The sequence below is a fragment of the Macaca thibetana genome, chromosome 20, assembly GCF_024542745.1.
Source record: "Macaca thibetana thibetana isolate TM-01 chromosome 20, ASM2454274v1, whole genome shotgun sequence".
NCBI classification, from domain to species: Eukaryota; Metazoa; Chordata; class Mammalia; order Primates; family Cercopithecidae; genus Macaca; species Macaca thibetana.
Window position 1 is genome coordinate 45,545,735 of NC_065597.1, and position 18,381 is coordinate 45,564,115.

Below are 18,381 nucleotides of genomic sequence, written 5' to 3' on the forward strand. Positions count from 1 at the left end.
GATTGCCCACAGTGATGTCCTGGAGAGTTTCCCCAGTGTTTTCTTCTAGCAGTTTTATAGCTTGAGGTCTTAGTTTTAAGTCTTTAATCCATTTTGATTTGCTTTTTGTATGTGGTGAGGGATAGGAGTCTAGTTTCATTCTTCTGCATATAGATATCCAGTTTTCCCAGCACCATTTATTGAAGAGACTGTCTTTTTCTCTAGTGTATATGTTCTTCTTCCCCAGTGTGTGAAGTCAAACATGATTTCACTGTAGGTATGTGGATTTGTTTCTGGCTTCTCTATTCTGTTGTGTTGGTCTGTATGTCTGTTTTTATGCCAGTGCCATACTGTTTTAGTTACTATAGCTCTGCAGTATAATTTGGAGTCAGGTAATGTGATTCCTCCAGTTTCTTTCTTTTTGCTCTAGATAGCTTTAGCAATCCTGGGTCTTTTGTGGTTCCATATACATTTTAGGACAGTTTTTTCCTATTGCTATGAGGAATGTCATTGGTATTTTGATAGGGATTGCATTGAATCTGTAGATTACTTTGGGTAGTATGAACGTTTAAAAAATACTGGTTCTGGCCCGGTGTGGTGGCTCAAGCCTGTAATCCCAGCACTGGTTCTAGCCGGGCGTGGTGGCTCAAGCCTGTAATCTCAAGCCTGTAATCGGGAGGCTGAGATGGGCAGATCACAAGGTCAGGAGATTGAGACCATCCTGGCGAACACGGTGAAACCCCGTCTCTACTAAAAAATACAAAAAACTAGCTAGGCTAGGTGGCGGGCGCCTGTAGTCCCAGCTACTTGGGAGGCTGAGGCAGGAGAATGGCCTAAACTCGGGAGGTGGAGCTTGCAGTGAGCTGAGATCCGGCCACTGCACTCCAGCCTGGGCGACAGAGCAAGACTCCTTCTCCAAAAAAAAAAAAAAAAAAAAAAAAAAAAAAAATTACTGGTTCTTCCAGTTTATGAAAATGAAATATCTTTTCATTATTTGGTGTCCTGTTCAATTTCTTTCACTGAAGACTTACAGTTTTCATTGTAGAGATCTTGTACTTCTTTGATTATGTTAATTTTTAGGTATTTCATTTTATTTATAGCTCTTATAAATGAGATAGATGACTTCCTTGATTTTAATTTCAGATTGTTCACTTTTGGCATCTAAAATGCTACTGATTTTTGTATGTTGACTTTGCATCCTACAACTTTATTGAATTTATCAGTTCTAATAGTTTTTTAATGAGGTGTTTAGGTTTTCCAAATATAAGATTATATCATTATATCATTTTACTTCTTCCTTTCCTATTTAGATGTTCTTCATTTCTATCTCTTATCTAGTTGCTATAGCTAGAACTTTCAGTACTATGTTGAATAACATTGGTGACAGTGGACATTCTTGTGATGTTCCAGATCTTAGATGAAAGACTTTCAGGATTTCCCCATTATGATACTAGCTATGGGCCTGTTGTGTATGACTTTTGTTGTGTTGAGGTATGTTCTTTCTATACCCAGTTTCTTGAGGGTTTTTATTATAAGGGGACATTGAATTTTTACCAGATGCTTTTTTTTTGTATCAGTTGAAATGATCATATGATTGTTATTCTTCATTCTATTGATATGCTATATCACATTGATTGATTTGCATGTATATATTCAATTATATATATATATTCAATTCTTTTTTGATTGATTTGCATATACTGAATCATCTTTTCATTCCTGAGATACACTTTACATGGTTATGAAGTGTAATTTTTGAAATGTGTTGTTGAATTTGTTTTGCTAGTATTGGTTGAAGATTTTTTGCATCAATGTTTATCAGAGAGATAAACAGTGTAGTTTTCTTTTTTTGATGTGTCTTTGTCTCATTTTGGTATCAGGGTAATACTGGCATTGTATAATGAGTTTGGAATTATTCCATTCTCTTCTGTCTTTCAGAATAGTTTGAGTAGCATTAGTACTACTTATTCTTTAAATGTTTAGTAAAATTAAGCAGTGAAGCCATCAGGTCCTAGGCTTTGCTGGGAGACTTCGCTAGGTCCCCTAAACTTTGCTGGCTTCAATCTCATTACTTGTTCTTAGTCTGTTCAGGTTTTGGATTTCTTCGTGGTTCAATCTCAGTGGGTCATGTGTGTCTAGGGATTTATTCATTTATTATAGGTTTTCCAATTTTTTGGCATATAGTTTTTCACAGTAGCCTCTAATGATCTTTGAATTTCTGCAGAATCAATTGTAATGACTGCTTTTCCTTTTTTTAAAAAAATTATACTGAAGTTCTGGGATACATGTGGAGAATGTGCAGGTTTGTTACATAGGTAAATGTGTGTCACGGTGTTTTGCTGCACCTATCAAGCTGTCACCTAGGTATTAAGCCCTGCATGTATTAGCCATTTGTCCTGATGCGCTCCCTCCCATCCTCCCACCGAGTTGCCCTGCTGTGTGTTATTCTACTCCCTGTGTCCATGTGTTCTCATTGTTTAACTCCCACTTATGAGTGAGAACATGTGATATTTGGTTTTCTGTGTCTGTGTTAGTTTGCTGAGGATAATGGCTTCCAGCTTCATCCATGTCCCTGCAAAGGACAGAATCTCATTCCTTTTTCTAGCTGCATGATATTTCATGGCATATATATACCACATTTTCTTTATCCAGTCTATCATTGACAGGCATTTGGGTAGGTTTCATGTCTTTGCTATTGTGAGTAATGCTGCAGTGAATATACATGTGCATGTATCTTTATAAAAGAATGGTTTATATTCCTTTGAGTATATACCCAGTAATGGAATTGCTCGGTCAAGTGATGTTTCTGGTTCTAGATCCTTGAGGAATTGCCACACTGTCTTCCATAAGGGCTGAACTAATTTACATTCCCACCAACAGTGTAAAAGTGTTCCTATTTCTGCACAGCCTTGCCATCATCTGTTGTTTCTTGACTTTTTAATAATCGCCATTCTGACTGGCATGAGATGGAATCTCATTGTGGTTTTGATTTGCATTTCTCTAATGATCAGTGATATTGAGCTTTTGTTCATACATTTGTTGGCTGCATAAATGTCTTCTTTTGAGAAGTGTGTGTTCATATTCTTTGCCCACGTTTTGATGGGGTTGTTTCTTTTTCTTAAAAGTTTAAGTTCCTTGTGAATTCTGGATATTAGACCTTTGTCAGATGGGTAGATTGCAAAAATTTTCTTCCATTCTGTAGTTGCCTGTTCACTCTGATGATAGTTTCTTTTGCTGTGCAGAAGCTCTTTAGTTTAATTAGATCCCATTTGTCAATTTTAGCTTTTGTTGCAATTGCTTTTGGTGATTTCATCATAATATTCTTGCCCATACCTATTTTCTGAATGGTATTGCCTAGATTTTCTTCTAGGGTTTTTACAGTTTTGGGTTTTACATTTAAGTGTTTAATCCATCTTGAGTTGATTTTTGTATAAGGTAAGGAAAGGGGTCCAGTTTCAGTTTTCTGAATATGGTTAGCCAGTTTTCCTAGCACCTTTTTTTATAGGAAATCCTTTCCCCATTGCTTGTTTTTGAATGACTGCTTTTTCATCTCTGATTATATTTGAGTCTCCTCTCTTTTTTCTTAGTCTGACTAAAGATTTGTCAATTTTATGTAACTTTTCAAAAAAATCAAGTTTTTGTTATGTTCATTTTTTTGGATTGTTTTGTTTGTTTCAATTTCATTTATTTCTGTTCTGATCTTTGTTATTTCTTTTCTTCTGCTACCTTTGGGTTTGGTTTGATCTTGCTTTTCTAATTCTTTGAGATGCAATGTTAGGTTGTTTACTTAAAGTTTTGTCTCCTTTTTGATGCTGGCACTCAGCTATAATCATCTCTGTTAGCACTGCTTTCATGGTATCATATAGGTTTTGGTTCTTGTTCCATTATTGAGAAAAATTTTCAATTTATTTTCTTAATCTCTTCATTGACTCACAGGTTATTCAGCAGCATGTTATTTGATTTCCTTGTGCTTGTGTAGTTTCCAAAATTCCTCTTGTTATGGATTTCTAGTTTGAGTCCATTGTGGTCAGAGAAGATACTTGATAGTTTCCATTTTTTGAGGGTTTTAAGACTTGTTTTGTGGCCTAACATATGGCCTGTTCTTGAGAATGATCCACGTACTAAGAAGAAGAATGAGTATTTTGCAGCTTTTGGATGAAATGTTCTGTAAACATTTATGTGGTCCATTTGGCCTATAGGTCAGATTAAGTCTGATGTTTCTTTGTTGATTTTCTATCTGGATGATCTGTGAAATTCTGAAAGTGGGGTATTGAAGCCTTCAGCTAGTATTGTATTGAGGGTGTGCTCTCTCTCTCTTTAGCTCTAGTAACATTTGCTTTATTTATCTGGGTTCTCCAGTATGGGTGCATATATATTTAAAATTGTTATATCCTTTTGCTAAAATGACCCCTTTATCAAGATACAGTTCCCTTTTTTGTCTCTTACAGTTTTTGTCTTGAAGTCTATTTTGTCCCATATAAGTATATAGCTACTGATTCTCTTTTTTGGTTTTCATTGGTGGGGAATATCATATGTCATGTTTTTATTTTCAGTCTATGTGTAAGGCAAAAGATCATTGGGTCTGTTTTTTTTTAAATTAATTCATTCAATTTATATATTTTGATTGGAGAGTTTAGTTATTTATATTCAATGTTGTTATTGATAAGTGAGGACTTATACCTGTTAGTTTATAACTTATTTTCTAATCATTCTGTAGTCTTCTCTTCCTTCTTGTCTTCCTTTTAGTAAAGGTGATTTTCTCTGTTGGAATGTTTTAATTTCCTGCTATTGTGTGTGTGTATCCATTGTATGTTTTTAGATTTAAGGTTACTATGAGGATTTGAAATCTACTTAAGATATGAGAAGTTTACACACCATAATTACAGTGTTACAATATTATATGTTTGTCTGTGTACTTACTATTATCAGTGAGTTGTGGAAGATTCATTGATTTCAGGTTGTTTCTTATTGCTCATTAACATTCTTTTGTTTCAGATTGAAGAACTCTCTTTAGCATTCCTTGTGGGACAGGTCTGGTATTGATTGAATTTGTCAGCCTTTGTTTGTCTGGGAAAATCTTTATTTCTCCTTCTATTTAAAAGACATTTGCACTGGATATACTATTCTAAGATAAAAGTGTTTTTCCTTCAGCACTTTAAATATGTCATGCCACTCTTTCCTGGCCTGTAAGTTTTCCACCCAAAAGTCTATTTCCAGTTGTATTGCAGCTTCGTCGTATGTTATTTGTTTCTCTTTGCTTGCTGCAGGGATAAATGAGCCTTTCTTTATTTTCAATCATTGTAAGTTTGATTATTAAGGTCCTTGAGGTAGCCTTCTTTGGGTTAAATCTGCTTGGTTTTCTATAACCTTCTTGCACTTGAATATTGATATATTTCTTGAGGTTTAGGAAGAACTTTGTTATTTCTTTGAATAAACTTTCTTCTCCCATCTATCTCACTTCCGCCTCTCTAAGGCTATTAATTCTTGGAATTGCTTTATTAGGCTATTTTCTAGATCTTGTAGGCTTCATTCTTTCCTATACCTTTTTCTTTTGTATCTTCTGACTGTGTTTTCTCGAGTAGCCTATCTTCAAGCTCACTGATTCTGTCTTCTTCTTGATCAGTTCTGCTATTAAGGGACTCATGCATCCTTCAGTACATCAATTGCATTTTTCAACTTCAGAATTTCTTCTTGATTCTTTTTAATTATTTCAATCTCTTCGTTAAATTTATCTGATAAGAGTTCTGGAATTTTTTTCTTTTTGTTATCTTGAATGTTTTTTGAGTTTCCTCAACAAAGCTGTTTTGAATTATCTGTCTGAAAGGTAATATATCTCTGTCTCTCTGGAATTGGTCCCTGGTGCCTTATTTATTTCGCTTGGTGAAGTCATGTTTTCCTGGATGGTCTTCATGTTTGTGGATGATTGTCTGTGTCTGGGCATTGAAGAGCTTTGTATCTATTGTAATCTTCAGTCTGGACTTGTTTGTACTCATCCTTCTTGATAAGGCTTTCCAGGTACTCAAAGGGACTTGGGTATAGTGTCTATGCTTTTGGTTACTGCACCCATATCTGCATTAGGGGGCAGGGACCCTAAGCCCAGTAATTCTGTCATGTTTGCAGCCTCATAGAGACATGCTTTTGGTGGTTGTTCAATAAGAGCTGGAAGAAGTCTCTGAATTATCAGATATAAACCATTGTTCTCTTCCCTTACTATCTCCCAAACAAATAGAGTCTGTCTCTGTGCTACCTGGGGCTGGGGGAGGATTTAAATAAGCACCTCTGTGTCCACCCGCACTGGGATTTCACTGCATCAGACTGCTCAAGGCTGTAGGGCTCTGCAATCAACTGGTGGTGAAGTCAACCAGTCTTATGTCCTTCCATTCAGGGCAGTGAGAGTCCCTTCAGGCCCCAGGTGGGGCCACATATACTGTCTGCGAGCCAGGGCCTACAGTTGGAAACCTTAGAAATCTACCTGGTGCTGTATTCTACTGCAGTTAAGCTGGCACTGAAACCACAAGACAAAGTCCTTTCCATTCTTCCCTCCCATCTCCTCAGGCAGAGGAATCTCTTACCATGTCCACCACCACCACCACAGACCTAGGAGGAATCCTGCCAGGGTACCACCAATGTTCACTTAAGGGCCAAGGGCTCACATTTAAAAATTTTTATTTTGTTTGTGATGGTTTTCTTTATTTATGTTTGGTAGATACATTTGCAAGTGAATGTTTGACATGTGTGTTTATCTTCAACTGGTGACATCTAGTGTCTCCCCAGGTGGTTTCTTGAAGTTTTAAGAATTAGGAGCATTTATTAAAGAAGTAAATATCCTGCTAAAGATTAAGCTTCCTTTAAATTCACAACTTATAAAATAAAATGAAATATTAGTTTTAATCTATTTTCATAAAGACTATAGTTTAACTGTTCAAGTAGTTCATTTTAACTAAATGTGTGATTTTTTCAGCAGAACAAGTCTTAGCAGTGATATCAGAGGAAGAGCAAGAAAGACTTGAAGAAAGTGAAAACAATGAGCTCCAAGTATACAACAATTTCATTTAAATTTCTGGTTGACTATTATGTTCTTTGCTTTAATAATATAGGGTAGTCCAAATGAAATTACCTTTCAGATTAGCCTTTGTTAATCAATATATTCTAATTTACTATTTAATATTGAATTTTAAATACATTTTAACTAGTTATAAAACTTAAAAGATTTTTAAAATCTATAGTAACTTATACCTCATCTTTACCCTTGGAATAGAGAGAAAACATTTTCAAAATTTTCTTTCCTTTTTTATCTTTATGACATGTTTACATGATGAAGAAAGTAAAATGAATTATTGAATCATATTATTGAGCAAAAGAAGTTATGAACAGTTTAAGAGTGATGGCCATTGTATTCATGTTAAAGGAGTCATGATGGCCAGTGGTTCAAAATGTGCAGTTTTATATTGCCAGTCACTAATGAATGCCAAGGCTAAACATGTATTCTGCCTCACGCTCTCTCATTGACTTCAGGTCATGTTTAGGAAGAGAGCTGGGTCATAAAATCAACCTAAGTGTTTATTAAGAGAACCATACTCTGCAGAATGGGACCTTTGGTATTAGGATATGAACAATAACTTTCTAACTTATTTCAATGCAAGAAGTCAGTAAATAGTATAAAATTTGTAATCCATCATCATCGGTGGATATTAGAATATATTAGAACTGGACTTAAGCAGACAAACTGGATACATTAGAGTGTCATATTACAGAGTATAATTTGAATTAAAATTTGAGAATTTGCTTTTCTTCCTGATTGGTATTGATTTTTTCTTCTAACAAAGTTTGCCTACAGTCCAGATAGTAATCTTCAGAAAAAGTACTTAAATGCACCGCACGTGCTCACTAGTTAGGGTATGCTGAGGTAAAATCTTTTCAGGTGAGGACACTTTTGTAACACTACTAATCATCTGCTCATTCATGTTTTGGTAGATATAACAAAAAATGAATTTATTCCAAACAACAGTGCCAAAGTTAAGTTTGCTGGTTTATTTTTTTCTTGCAGTTTTAGCTAAGGCAAATTATTTTTTACTTCTCCCTGTGATTTGGGAGCAGTTAAACATACAAAGAAATTTAACAATTAAATTTTAATTTTAATTACTTTAATTTTTTTTCTTTACACTTTACTGAAAATAAAGTTATTTTAAAAACATGCTCCTGGCTGGGCACAGTGGCTAATGCCTGTAATCTTAGTAGTTTGGGAGGCCGAGGTGGGAGGACTGCTTCAGTCCAGGAGTTCAAGACTAGCCTGGGCAACATGGTGATGCCCCATCTCTACAAAATTGTTTTTGAAAATTAGCCAAGCATGGTAGCATGTGCCTGTGTTTCCAGCTACATGGGAGGCTGAGATGAGAGGATCACTTGAGCCCAGGAGGTTGAGGCTGCAATGAGCCATGTTTGTACCATGGCACTCTAACCTGTGCAACAGAGTGAGACCTTGTCTCAAAAAATAAAAACAAAAACATGCACTCTGACAAAGACAACTTCTGAGAAATGAAACAAGCAAATTAATCTTTCCCTTTTGCATCTGCCAAAAATATCTCAGGACCAAGAAAAAAATAAAGATTGGATAGAGAGGATACGTCTGTATATTCAGGACTTTTTTGTGTAAAAGTCTGAGGAAATGTGTATTAAATGAGGCAAATTAGATTGGGAAAATGAAAATGAATTCACTTCTTACAAGTGAGTTAAATCAGAGGTTTGGTGAAATCTGTGAAAAATACAAATTACTGTTTTTCCTGAAGCCACTCCATGATAGCTCAAAAGGAGAAACAAACATAAAGGAAATTCCTTCTAATTTGACAAATAATATACTTGTGAGGGAAAAAGATGCATCTGGAGTGCCTGTCTTTGTGGCATTGCAGGCATTTTGTTGAACACATGGAACTCAGTCTCAAAAATGTGTGTATATCTCATTCATATTCTGGGTTTTTGGTACATGTTTGCCAGACATCTTCTAAGCTTTATTTAAATGAAAATAAATTAGACTGTGAAAATAACAAACCAGATAATGAATATGTTTTTAACGTAGATGAGGAGAATTTTTATAATGATAGAGACTCTAAGAAAGCATGGAACTGTGAGCCGAGATCGTGCCACTGCACTCCAGCCTGGACAACAGAGTGAGACTCCGTCAAAAAAAAAAAAAAAAAAAAAAAAAAAAAGCAAGGGACCCAGAAGTTGTTACAATGGAAATGAAAGAAGGTCAAGAGTTTGATATGCAAATGACAAAAAAATATGACCAAGATACCATGAGGCATCAAATTAGACATCAGGCATATGCCTCTATCTAGTGATCCAAAAGGTCTTTCAGATTCATTGGGTACCCCCTCCAGGAGACAAAACATGATTCAAATAAAAAGCTACAGTATTTCTGCAGATATAGGCACTTAGAAGAAAACAAAAGCAACACAAGACTTGTTCCAGAAGCCATTCTATGACAGTCTCAGTGCTAGTAACTACAAAATCATGGTGCCTGAATTAGAAAATTTGAGTTCTTTATCACTACATCATGACAGAACATCAAAAGTAGATCTACAAAGAAAATGACAGCAAGATACACAAAGGTTTAAGAATGAAGTAGACATATTACAAGTAGAGTTCCTGGTTTTGAAGAAAGTTCAACTTCAAAAAGTGGTAGAGGTTTACTTGTTGTTACTCTTTGTTTTCTCTCTTTATCAATCATCGGATCCATTCTGAATTTCTACTGATGATAAACTTACGTGTAAAATTGGGTTATCTAAATCTGTACATAGAAATAGATTTTTTCTGCTATCTAAATGATAGAAGTTCAGAAAAACTTTCTCTAATCTTTGTTCCTTGATCAAGCAAAGTCTATCAAGTTTTCCAAGTGGTATAAGAAATCATAAACTAATTTATCTATATGCCTATGACCTTCAGAACCAGGATAAGCATAAAGAAAATTGCTTAAAATTATAGCCCTAGGGTTTTGCCTTCCATTTATGTAAAGATGAGATGTGTTTAGCAATAAAATGGAAATACAGTGGGAAGGAAGCAATGACTGAGAAGGGAGATAAAAATGTACTAGTCTTGAGAGTTGTAAGAAATATTCCTGGCCAATGAATCTGTTTCTTGTGCTTTCATGTTTTGTAGTGTATCTGTTTAACTGCAACTCTTGCAACATATAATTATATTATAACCACTTTCAATATTTTTGAGAAGTATATATACTTTCACATAATTTAAATAACTCTCAAATGTTTCTGTTGAGTCAGACTTCTATATTCTATTGTTTGATAGAGTATGGTAAGTTAATGGCATATATGATATTTTTATATAAGTATCATAAATTCTCAGCCAAAAATTTAGTGTATGACTTTAAAGTAGAAGACTGAGTTCTAGACAGATAAAAAAGAAAGATAAAAGGCAGTGGGGAAAAGAATAGCTTAGTGCACAAAGGGTGAAGCTTCCTTTCTGTTCCTGAAGCCCCACAATATCACATCTTCAAAAGCTAGCTGTTTAAAATCCAAGTTGTAAAGAAGGAAGAAGACAATTTTTGTCTTTGTCTTTTATGAGGTGGTGGTGGGGGTTCTGGCCTTTGGTCCACTGAATAAAATGATGTTCTTAATTTAATGCCATTTGTCTGCAATAGTCAAGTAGTGATATTCATACTGGCCTCATGAAAAGCAGAAGCATTTGATACTTTCCATAGGAATTAATGATCTTTCTATAATGTCAAAACCCTTGCTACTAACAAAACATGTTCTAGTTGTTGAAAGTGATTTAATCTTAGTTTTATATTAATGGAGGGGTTAGTTTATTATTTCCACTGATAGGTAAGAAGAAAATGTATAGGCAGTTCAGAGACCATATTTTGGATGTTCTTCTTTTTACTTTTGAGAAGAGTAACAGTCTGCTCCAATAGTGTCTAATTTGAGTACAAAGAGTTTGAACACAATGGTATGCCACAATATATACTAGTGATAATTTACTAATATGTATTTTGTTCCTAGTAAAATAGTTCAGTATATTTCCGCCATTTCATATTTATGACTCTTTCAAACATTATAAAGAGGAAATAGAAGTTATTGCAATGACAAATGATTTTATGACTCTCTAAGCAAAGCTCTATAATTTTATCTTATTTACTATTGGTGTTTTGAAATAAAAAAGTTTCTTTTTGTATTTAGTTACACTACAGAAATAAATGTGATTTGGTGGAGGTGCACTAGAAGTGGTTAGAAAACCTGGAAAATTTTGCAGCTTGCTTATTTTTTGACCACTCCTTTGCAGAATTGTGATAATTGAGTTTGGTGATGTATCTAAATACATCACCAAGTGCTTAGTGAGATGCTTATATTTAGCATTTATGCATGCATGTCATTCTTAGGACTGCCTATAAAAAATACTACCAAAAGAGAATATCTGTAGAATAGTCTCAGGAAAAAGGAACTTAAAGGACATGGGGAATTTCATCTGTCCAAATATATGCAGAACTAAGGCTCTTATTATATGGTAGTATATAGGTTAGATATCAGAGTGTAAACCCAATATTTAATGTAGTAAATTTTTAAAATCTTTTATTTTACACCTTTGGGTTTGTTATTGTCCTGAGAAAGGTTTCTCCAATTCTGGGAACCTTACACATCCTCTAGTGGTTTCTCTTTTCCTTTTATGGATTCATTGTCTTTAAATAAATCATTGACCTTTGGAGAATTTATGCTCTACGAGGTTTGAAGTTTTAATTCAACTTTTTTTCCCAGTTAGATATTCATTCATGGCAATGCTTTCATTGTATAAATGTGCAGGATATTCTTTAATTTTAGAGAAAGTAATGAGATGTCATTGTATTGAATGCTAGCTAAAAGTTTCCTTTGTTTATTTAGATTTCTCATGGGCATAAGAAAGAAAAAGATCTGTTGTACGAAAATTGCATGTTGCAGGAAGAAATTGCCAGGTTAAGACTGGAAATAGACACAGTGAAAAATTTGGACCGGCAAAAGGAAAATAATTATCTTGAGGACATTAAAATTGTGAAAGAAAAGAATGATTTCCTTCAAAATACTTTGAAGCTGAACGAGGAAACATTTACAACAACGATATTCCAGTACAGTGTACAGTCTGAAGTTTTGAAAGCTGAGAATGAAATGCTCAGTTTTAAATTGGAGGATGAAAACCAAAACCAGGAGAGACTGGAAACAGAAATTGAATCATATCGTTGTAGACTGGCCGCTGCTATACAAGACTGTGATCAAAGTCAGGCATCAAAAAGAGATGTAGAACTCGATTTCCAGAGAACAAGACAAGAGTGGTTTCATTTAAAGGAAAAGATGAATTTTGATATGAGCAACCTAAAAGATAAGAATGAGATGCTTTCTGAAAAACTTTCTAATGCTGAAAATAAAATCAGAAGCCTCAAAATGAAGTGGCACCACACAAAAGATGCTCTAAGAGAAAAGACATTGGTTTTAGAAGATGTCCAAAGAGACCTAACCCAATCACAATGTCAAAGGAAAGAAATTGAACAAATGTTTCAGAATGAAGAAGACAAAGTGAGTAAATACATTCAAAAGCAAGAATCTCTAGAGGAGAGGTTATCTCAAATACAAAACGAAAATCTGTTACTTCGACAGCAACTGAATGAGGCTCACAAGAAAGCTGATAATCAAGAAGAGACAATAATTAATATCCAAGAGCATTTTAATGCTATTGTCAAAAATCAAGCTCAGAGGGAAGAGCAAAGTCTTCTACTGGAGCAGGAAAACAACAAGTTAATTAATAAATGCAATTACATAAATAAAAGATTGTACAAATATGAAAAAGAGAAAGCAGAAAGAAATGTAAGTATTGAGAAAGAAAATATTTTAAAACTTCTTGAAAGAAAATATAAAGCAATATTTGGTTTTTGCTAAATGATGAGTCTCATTGAATATAAATATATATGTATTATAAACATATTTGCTTTATCAGCCTAGAAGCATGCCAGCAAAAAAAAAAAAAAAAAAAAAAAAAAAAAAGACTGGAAAGATGCTTTACTTTGTGTAAAGAAATAGTGTCACCTATGAAATGTTGAGAGGTTAAGTTACAAGTTGTTAATAGAGACTAGTATCAATAGTGTAGTCTTACACTGCTGAAATAATACCTTTTTTTAAATTTGAGACAGAGTCTCACTCTGTTGACCAGGCTGGAGTGCTATGGCACGATCTTGGCTCACTACAACCTCCGCTTCCCGGGTTCAAGCGATTCTCCTGCCTCAGCCTACCGAGTAGCTGGGACCTCAGGTGCGCACCATCACACCCGGCTAGTTTCTGTATTTTTAGTAGAGATGGGGTTTTGCCATGTTGGTCAGGCTGGTCTCGAACTCCTGACCTCAGGTGATCCACCCACCTGGGCCTCCCAAAGTGCTGGAATTACAGGCATAAGCCACCACAACGGGCCTGAAATAATAATTTTCATGTCTTTATGTGGCCACATTTTGAGACCATGATGAAACAGATAAATGGAAATGCTCCTACCGGAAGTGAGTATTTTGAAGTTAAGATTCAATTTGGTGGGTGATTTCGACAGTTAGGTCCAGATTTCCCAGGTGAACTGAAGCGTACTGCTGTATCTCATAAGACTTTCCCTCAGGAGCTTCTTATATATTGAAGTTGGTTTAATTTTATTTTTATTCGTGTCAGTTTGACTTAAATCTGAAAATATTTCAATCTCAAATTATTGTCATGACCTCTCAACTCTGACAGGATTCACTTTTAATTAAGTATAATTTGGGACAGATGTGAATGTCAGTAAAACCATATTTGATTTCATCTTACCACTGGCATTTGTAATTTATTTTGAATGTTTTTACAAGTAATTTGTGCATAATTTTTATTTCTAAACTCAATGACTAATTTCATTTGGATATAACTTTGTCCAGTACAAAGATAATTGTAGCAATCTGAGATTTCTTTGTTTGGCGTTGGGTCCCCATGTTCAAACTAATGAGGGGTGACAGGATTCACATATAGTGGGAATGGAGTGAGTAGGAGAGAGAGTGTAGGAGCTGAGATCAGGGAAGTGGAGGCAAGATTATCAAGGGCTTCAAAGACCATTGAAATTTTAGTTTTATTTCAATACAGCAATCTAGTGGAAGGATTTGAGCAGGCAATTGAATAAATGAGGAATTGTGAAGTTGATTTGAACTTCTAATAAAGAAGAGAGAAAACATTTCAGAGTATAGAATTTACAACCACTAGTCTCACTCACATACCCATTTCTTTCTGAGACTTCAGTAGATGATTAAGCATTGCCAACTTAGGTGATGAATATATAATGGGCTGTATCAGTTGTCTAAGTTACAGAATACTGATTTGGCAGGAAAATAACACCTTTTCTGTCCTTAACTGAATTCAGTATTGAACAGGAATGTTCATTACACATGAGGAAAAGAAGGTGAATCAAAGTATGTGGTAATATTTTTCAAAGTATATATGTTAGAGTTAAATTCTATGACCATCATTTAATAATAAGGTGACATAAAATCAATAACAAAAATATCTTTACAGGAAATTGTGAGACAAATTCAACAAGAATTGGCTGATACTGTAAAAAAACAACCTGTATCAGAGCCTTCACTAGAGGCTACACCATGTTATGTTAATTTAGATGAAACACGGGACTCAAAGAGGAAATCAGGTCAAATCAGAAGTCAAGTATGTATAAAATATAACATGTCAACAGTTAGTCTATAGCTGGTTAAATAATATCAAGTGTTTTAGGATACTAATTTCAGTGAAGCGCTTTCTTTTTTATTTTCGTTATAATTAATTTTATTACAATTTTATTACCATTATAATATACTTATTTCTTAACCTCTTGACTTTTATTCTGTCATTTTTTCCTCTTAATTATGTACATATTTTTATTATAATATTTACCTTCAGGAAAAGTTGGGAATTAGACATCATTTCTCACAAAAGTTGAGAGACTTTTTTTCTGTGTAACAGTATTTTTTAGTGATTTTCTCTATTGCCATGGTGAGGCACACCAGATTAAATCAGAAGATAATGTTTATTTCAGAAAATTGTCTTATTTCCTATCTTTACTTTTGTGAATGGGTACAGAATCTCTGTATATTTATTTCATGCATTTCAGGATAATGCATACAGGGAAAAACTGTTATACTGGTCTTCAAAATATAAATGTTTTAGGTTAGTTTACAAACTACTTGAAATGTTAGGCATTTCTTTCCTATTTTGTTTCTTTTAAATATATTGTAAAACAGAAATATTCAGATCATGTATAGTATATAATCCAAAGTAGAGAAGAAATTTATCAAAATCCTGCCATTTGATTTTTAAAAGCAACTTTATTAAGATATAATTCACCTACCATACAGTTCACCCATGTAAAGTGTGCGATTCACAGTTTCTTAGTATATTCACACAGTTGTGTAACCACCACCACCATCAATTTTAGAACATTTTTATGACCCTGAAAAGAAACTCTGCATCCCTAAGCTATCATCGACCAGTTTTCCCCTTTTTACTCAGCTCCAGGGAACCACCAGTCTCCTTTGATTGTACAGATTTGTCCATTCTGGATGTTTTCTATCAGTGGAATTACACAATATGTGGTCTTTTGTGACTTTTTTTTTTCACTTAGAATAACATTTTAAGAGTTTTCTGTGTGGTAGTAGGTATCAGTACTTAATTTCTTTTTATTGCTGAGTAATATTCCATTGTGTGAATATACCAATCATTTTATTTATCCACTCATCAATTGATGGACCATCAGGTTGCTTCCAGTTTGGACTGTTATTAACAAAGCTGCCATGAACTTTGATGTAAAAGGGCTTGTGTTTGCACTTTTTTGTAAGAGTGCATATGTTTTCATTTCTATTGGGGTTATACCCAGTGGAATTGCTGGGTCACGTGTTAACTCTTTGAGGAGCTGCCGGTCTGTTTTCCAAAGTGGCTGTGCCATTTTACATTCTTATCAGTATTGTGAGGGTGTTCTAATGTTTTCATACCCTTGCCAAAATTTTCCATATTTTTGACTGAGAAAAGATTTCATTCTAGTAGTGCTATGAGGTACTTTATTGTGGTTTTGACTTGCGTTCTTCTAATGACTAATGACTTTAAACATCTTTTTATGTGTTTATGAACCATTTGTATATCTTCTTTGGAGAAATATCTATTCAAATCCTTTACCCATTTAAAATTTTTTTTATTTCTGAATTTTAGAAGTTGTTTTTGTATCCCAGGTGTAAGTCCCTTATCAGATGCATGATTTTCAAATATTTACTTCTACTCAATGGCCTTCCTCTTTGCTTTCCTGATGGTGCCTGTTCAAGTTCCAAATTTTGATCAAGTCCAGTTAATCTATTTTTCCTTTTGGTGTTATGTCTAAGAAACCACTGGCAAATGCAGTCACAAAGATTTATGCCTGTGTCTTCATCTAAGAATTTTATAGTTTTAGCTCTTACATTTAGCTATTTTGAATAAATGTTTAGATATTGCATTTGGTGAGACAATACCATTTGTTGGAAATACTATTCTTTTCTCATTTGTTTTTTAACTCTTGGTGAAAATGAACTGAATACAAACATACAGATTTAATTTTGGATTCTCAACTCTAATATGCTGGTCTATGTCTATCCTTGTTCACTAACACGTCTTGCTCAATTTGTATGACATGGAGAAGCATTTTGTTACAAAATAAAGATAAGATGGTCTCACCTTCTTCATACAAACAGGCTCAAAGTAAGGTAAAGGGGAAATTGTACTTAATTTCTTAACATTCAAAGGACACATTTGTTTTATTCCTGAGAAGATTAAAGATAGTTCCATAATATTCTCTATTTTCTCATTGAAGAAATGAACATAAACATTGAATACTAGATTGATTAGTAAACACTCAAAGTTACTTATCTCTTAGAATTTCAATGAATTGAAATCAGGTCAAACATCTGATTTTGGTTAGAAAATCAAAATATTGCTAGTTTTTTTCACCTTTTATACTTTGTGAACCCAGAAGATCTAAGCCAGGTCTCAGTTAATTTAGAGAGTTTATTTTGCCAAGCTTGAGGACATGCCCATGACACAGCCTCAGGAAGTCCTGATGACATGTGGACAAGGTGGTCAAGGCACAACTTGGTTTTATATGTTTTAGGGAGACATGAGACATCAATCAATATAGGTAAGAGGCACATTGGTTCTAGAAAGGTGGGACAACTTGAAGCAAAGGCAGGAAGACTCAAAGTGGGGAGGGAGCTTCCAGGTCCCAGGTAGGTTATACACAAAGAAATACGTTCTTTTGAGTTTCTGATTAGCCTTTCCGAAGGAAGCAAGTCAAATATGCATCTATCTCAGTGAGTGGAGAGGTCACTTGGAATAGTATGGGAGGCAGGTTTGCCCTAAGCAGTTTCCAGCTGGAGTTTTCCTTAGTGATTTTGGGGGCCCAGGATATTTTCCTTTCACAACTTCAACCATATATTTCCTTTCATCCTCACCATCTTTATCCCATAACTTGAGGAACAAATTCTAAAAAGGCTCTTTTTCTTTATCAGACTTTGTAACTGAAGAAAATTTTAGAAAAACTTTCTCCTCAATAGTTCTTATGCCTTTCTCCTAATTGTCTGCTGCTTCTCGTTAGCATTGTTTGTTGTTAATAAATTAAATTCAGCACTTATTAATTCCTACTTTAAAGGACATTAATTTCTACTGTGTAAGTTATTTTTTCTTGATGTCTCTTTGTTTAAATCAAATTTTCTGTTTATTTTTTCCTAAAAAATTATCTAAAGTTGAGTCGCTGAAAACACCATTTATTTAGTTCAGCCATCTGTGGCTGGGGAAAACCTTGGCCGGGGCAGCTTATCTCCATTCCCTTGAGCTTCACTTGGGATAAATCAGAGGTTGGAGGACTGGAATCCTCAGAAGGCTTGTTCCCTAACTGTCTGGTTGTTCATAATGGCCATTGACTGAAACTTTAGTTGGGGCAGGCAGCTCAAATACCTTCATTGGAACTCCTAGGCTGTCTTTGTGGCCTGAGCTTCCTCACAACATGGGGGCTAAGTTCCAAGGACAAGCAGTGTGAGATGGAGGGCCTTTTCTAACTTAATGTTGGAAGGCACGTGGTATCACTTTCACCACATTCCTTCATTAGAGGCCAGTCAGTAGGGTTGGCCCACAGTCTACTTCTTTATAGGATACAGTTTTTCTTCTATTTTTATTATTTATCTATTTATATATATTAGAAATTGGATCTCACTGTGTTACTCAGGCTGGCCTTAAACTCCTGAGCTCAAGGGATCCTCCTGCTTCAGCCTCCCAAGTTGCCGTGACTACAGGCATGTTACACCATGCCTGGCTTTCTTTTATATTCTGTGGTCATATATATTTGTACATATTTATAGGA

The 18,381-nt window shown here is 34.7% G+C and overlaps 1 protein-coding gene across 9 annotated transcripts in view; it reads left to right on the top strand.

The window, feature by feature from the left end:
- Window positions 1-18,381, top strand: part of LOC126944176 (putative ankyrin repeat domain-containing protein 26-like protein) — an 85,735-nt gene that overhangs the window by 46,364 nt on the left and 20,990 nt on the right. For 6 of the 9 annotated variants that reach the window (XM_050773446.1, XM_050773447.1, XM_050773450.1 and 3 more), the window contains 3 exons: window positions 6,941-7,014; window positions 11,868-12,821; window positions 14,529-14,675. In XM_050773446.1, coding sequence (XP_050629403.1) covers window positions 6,941-7,014; window positions 11,868-12,821; window positions 14,529-14,675 — 1,175 coding nt within the window. Of the gene's footprint in view, window positions 1-6,940; window positions 7,015-11,867; window positions 12,822-14,528; window positions 14,676-18,381 lie in introns of those variants that run through there. The other 3 variants (XM_050773448.1, XM_050773451.1, XM_050773454.1) reach the window with 3 other exon arrangements.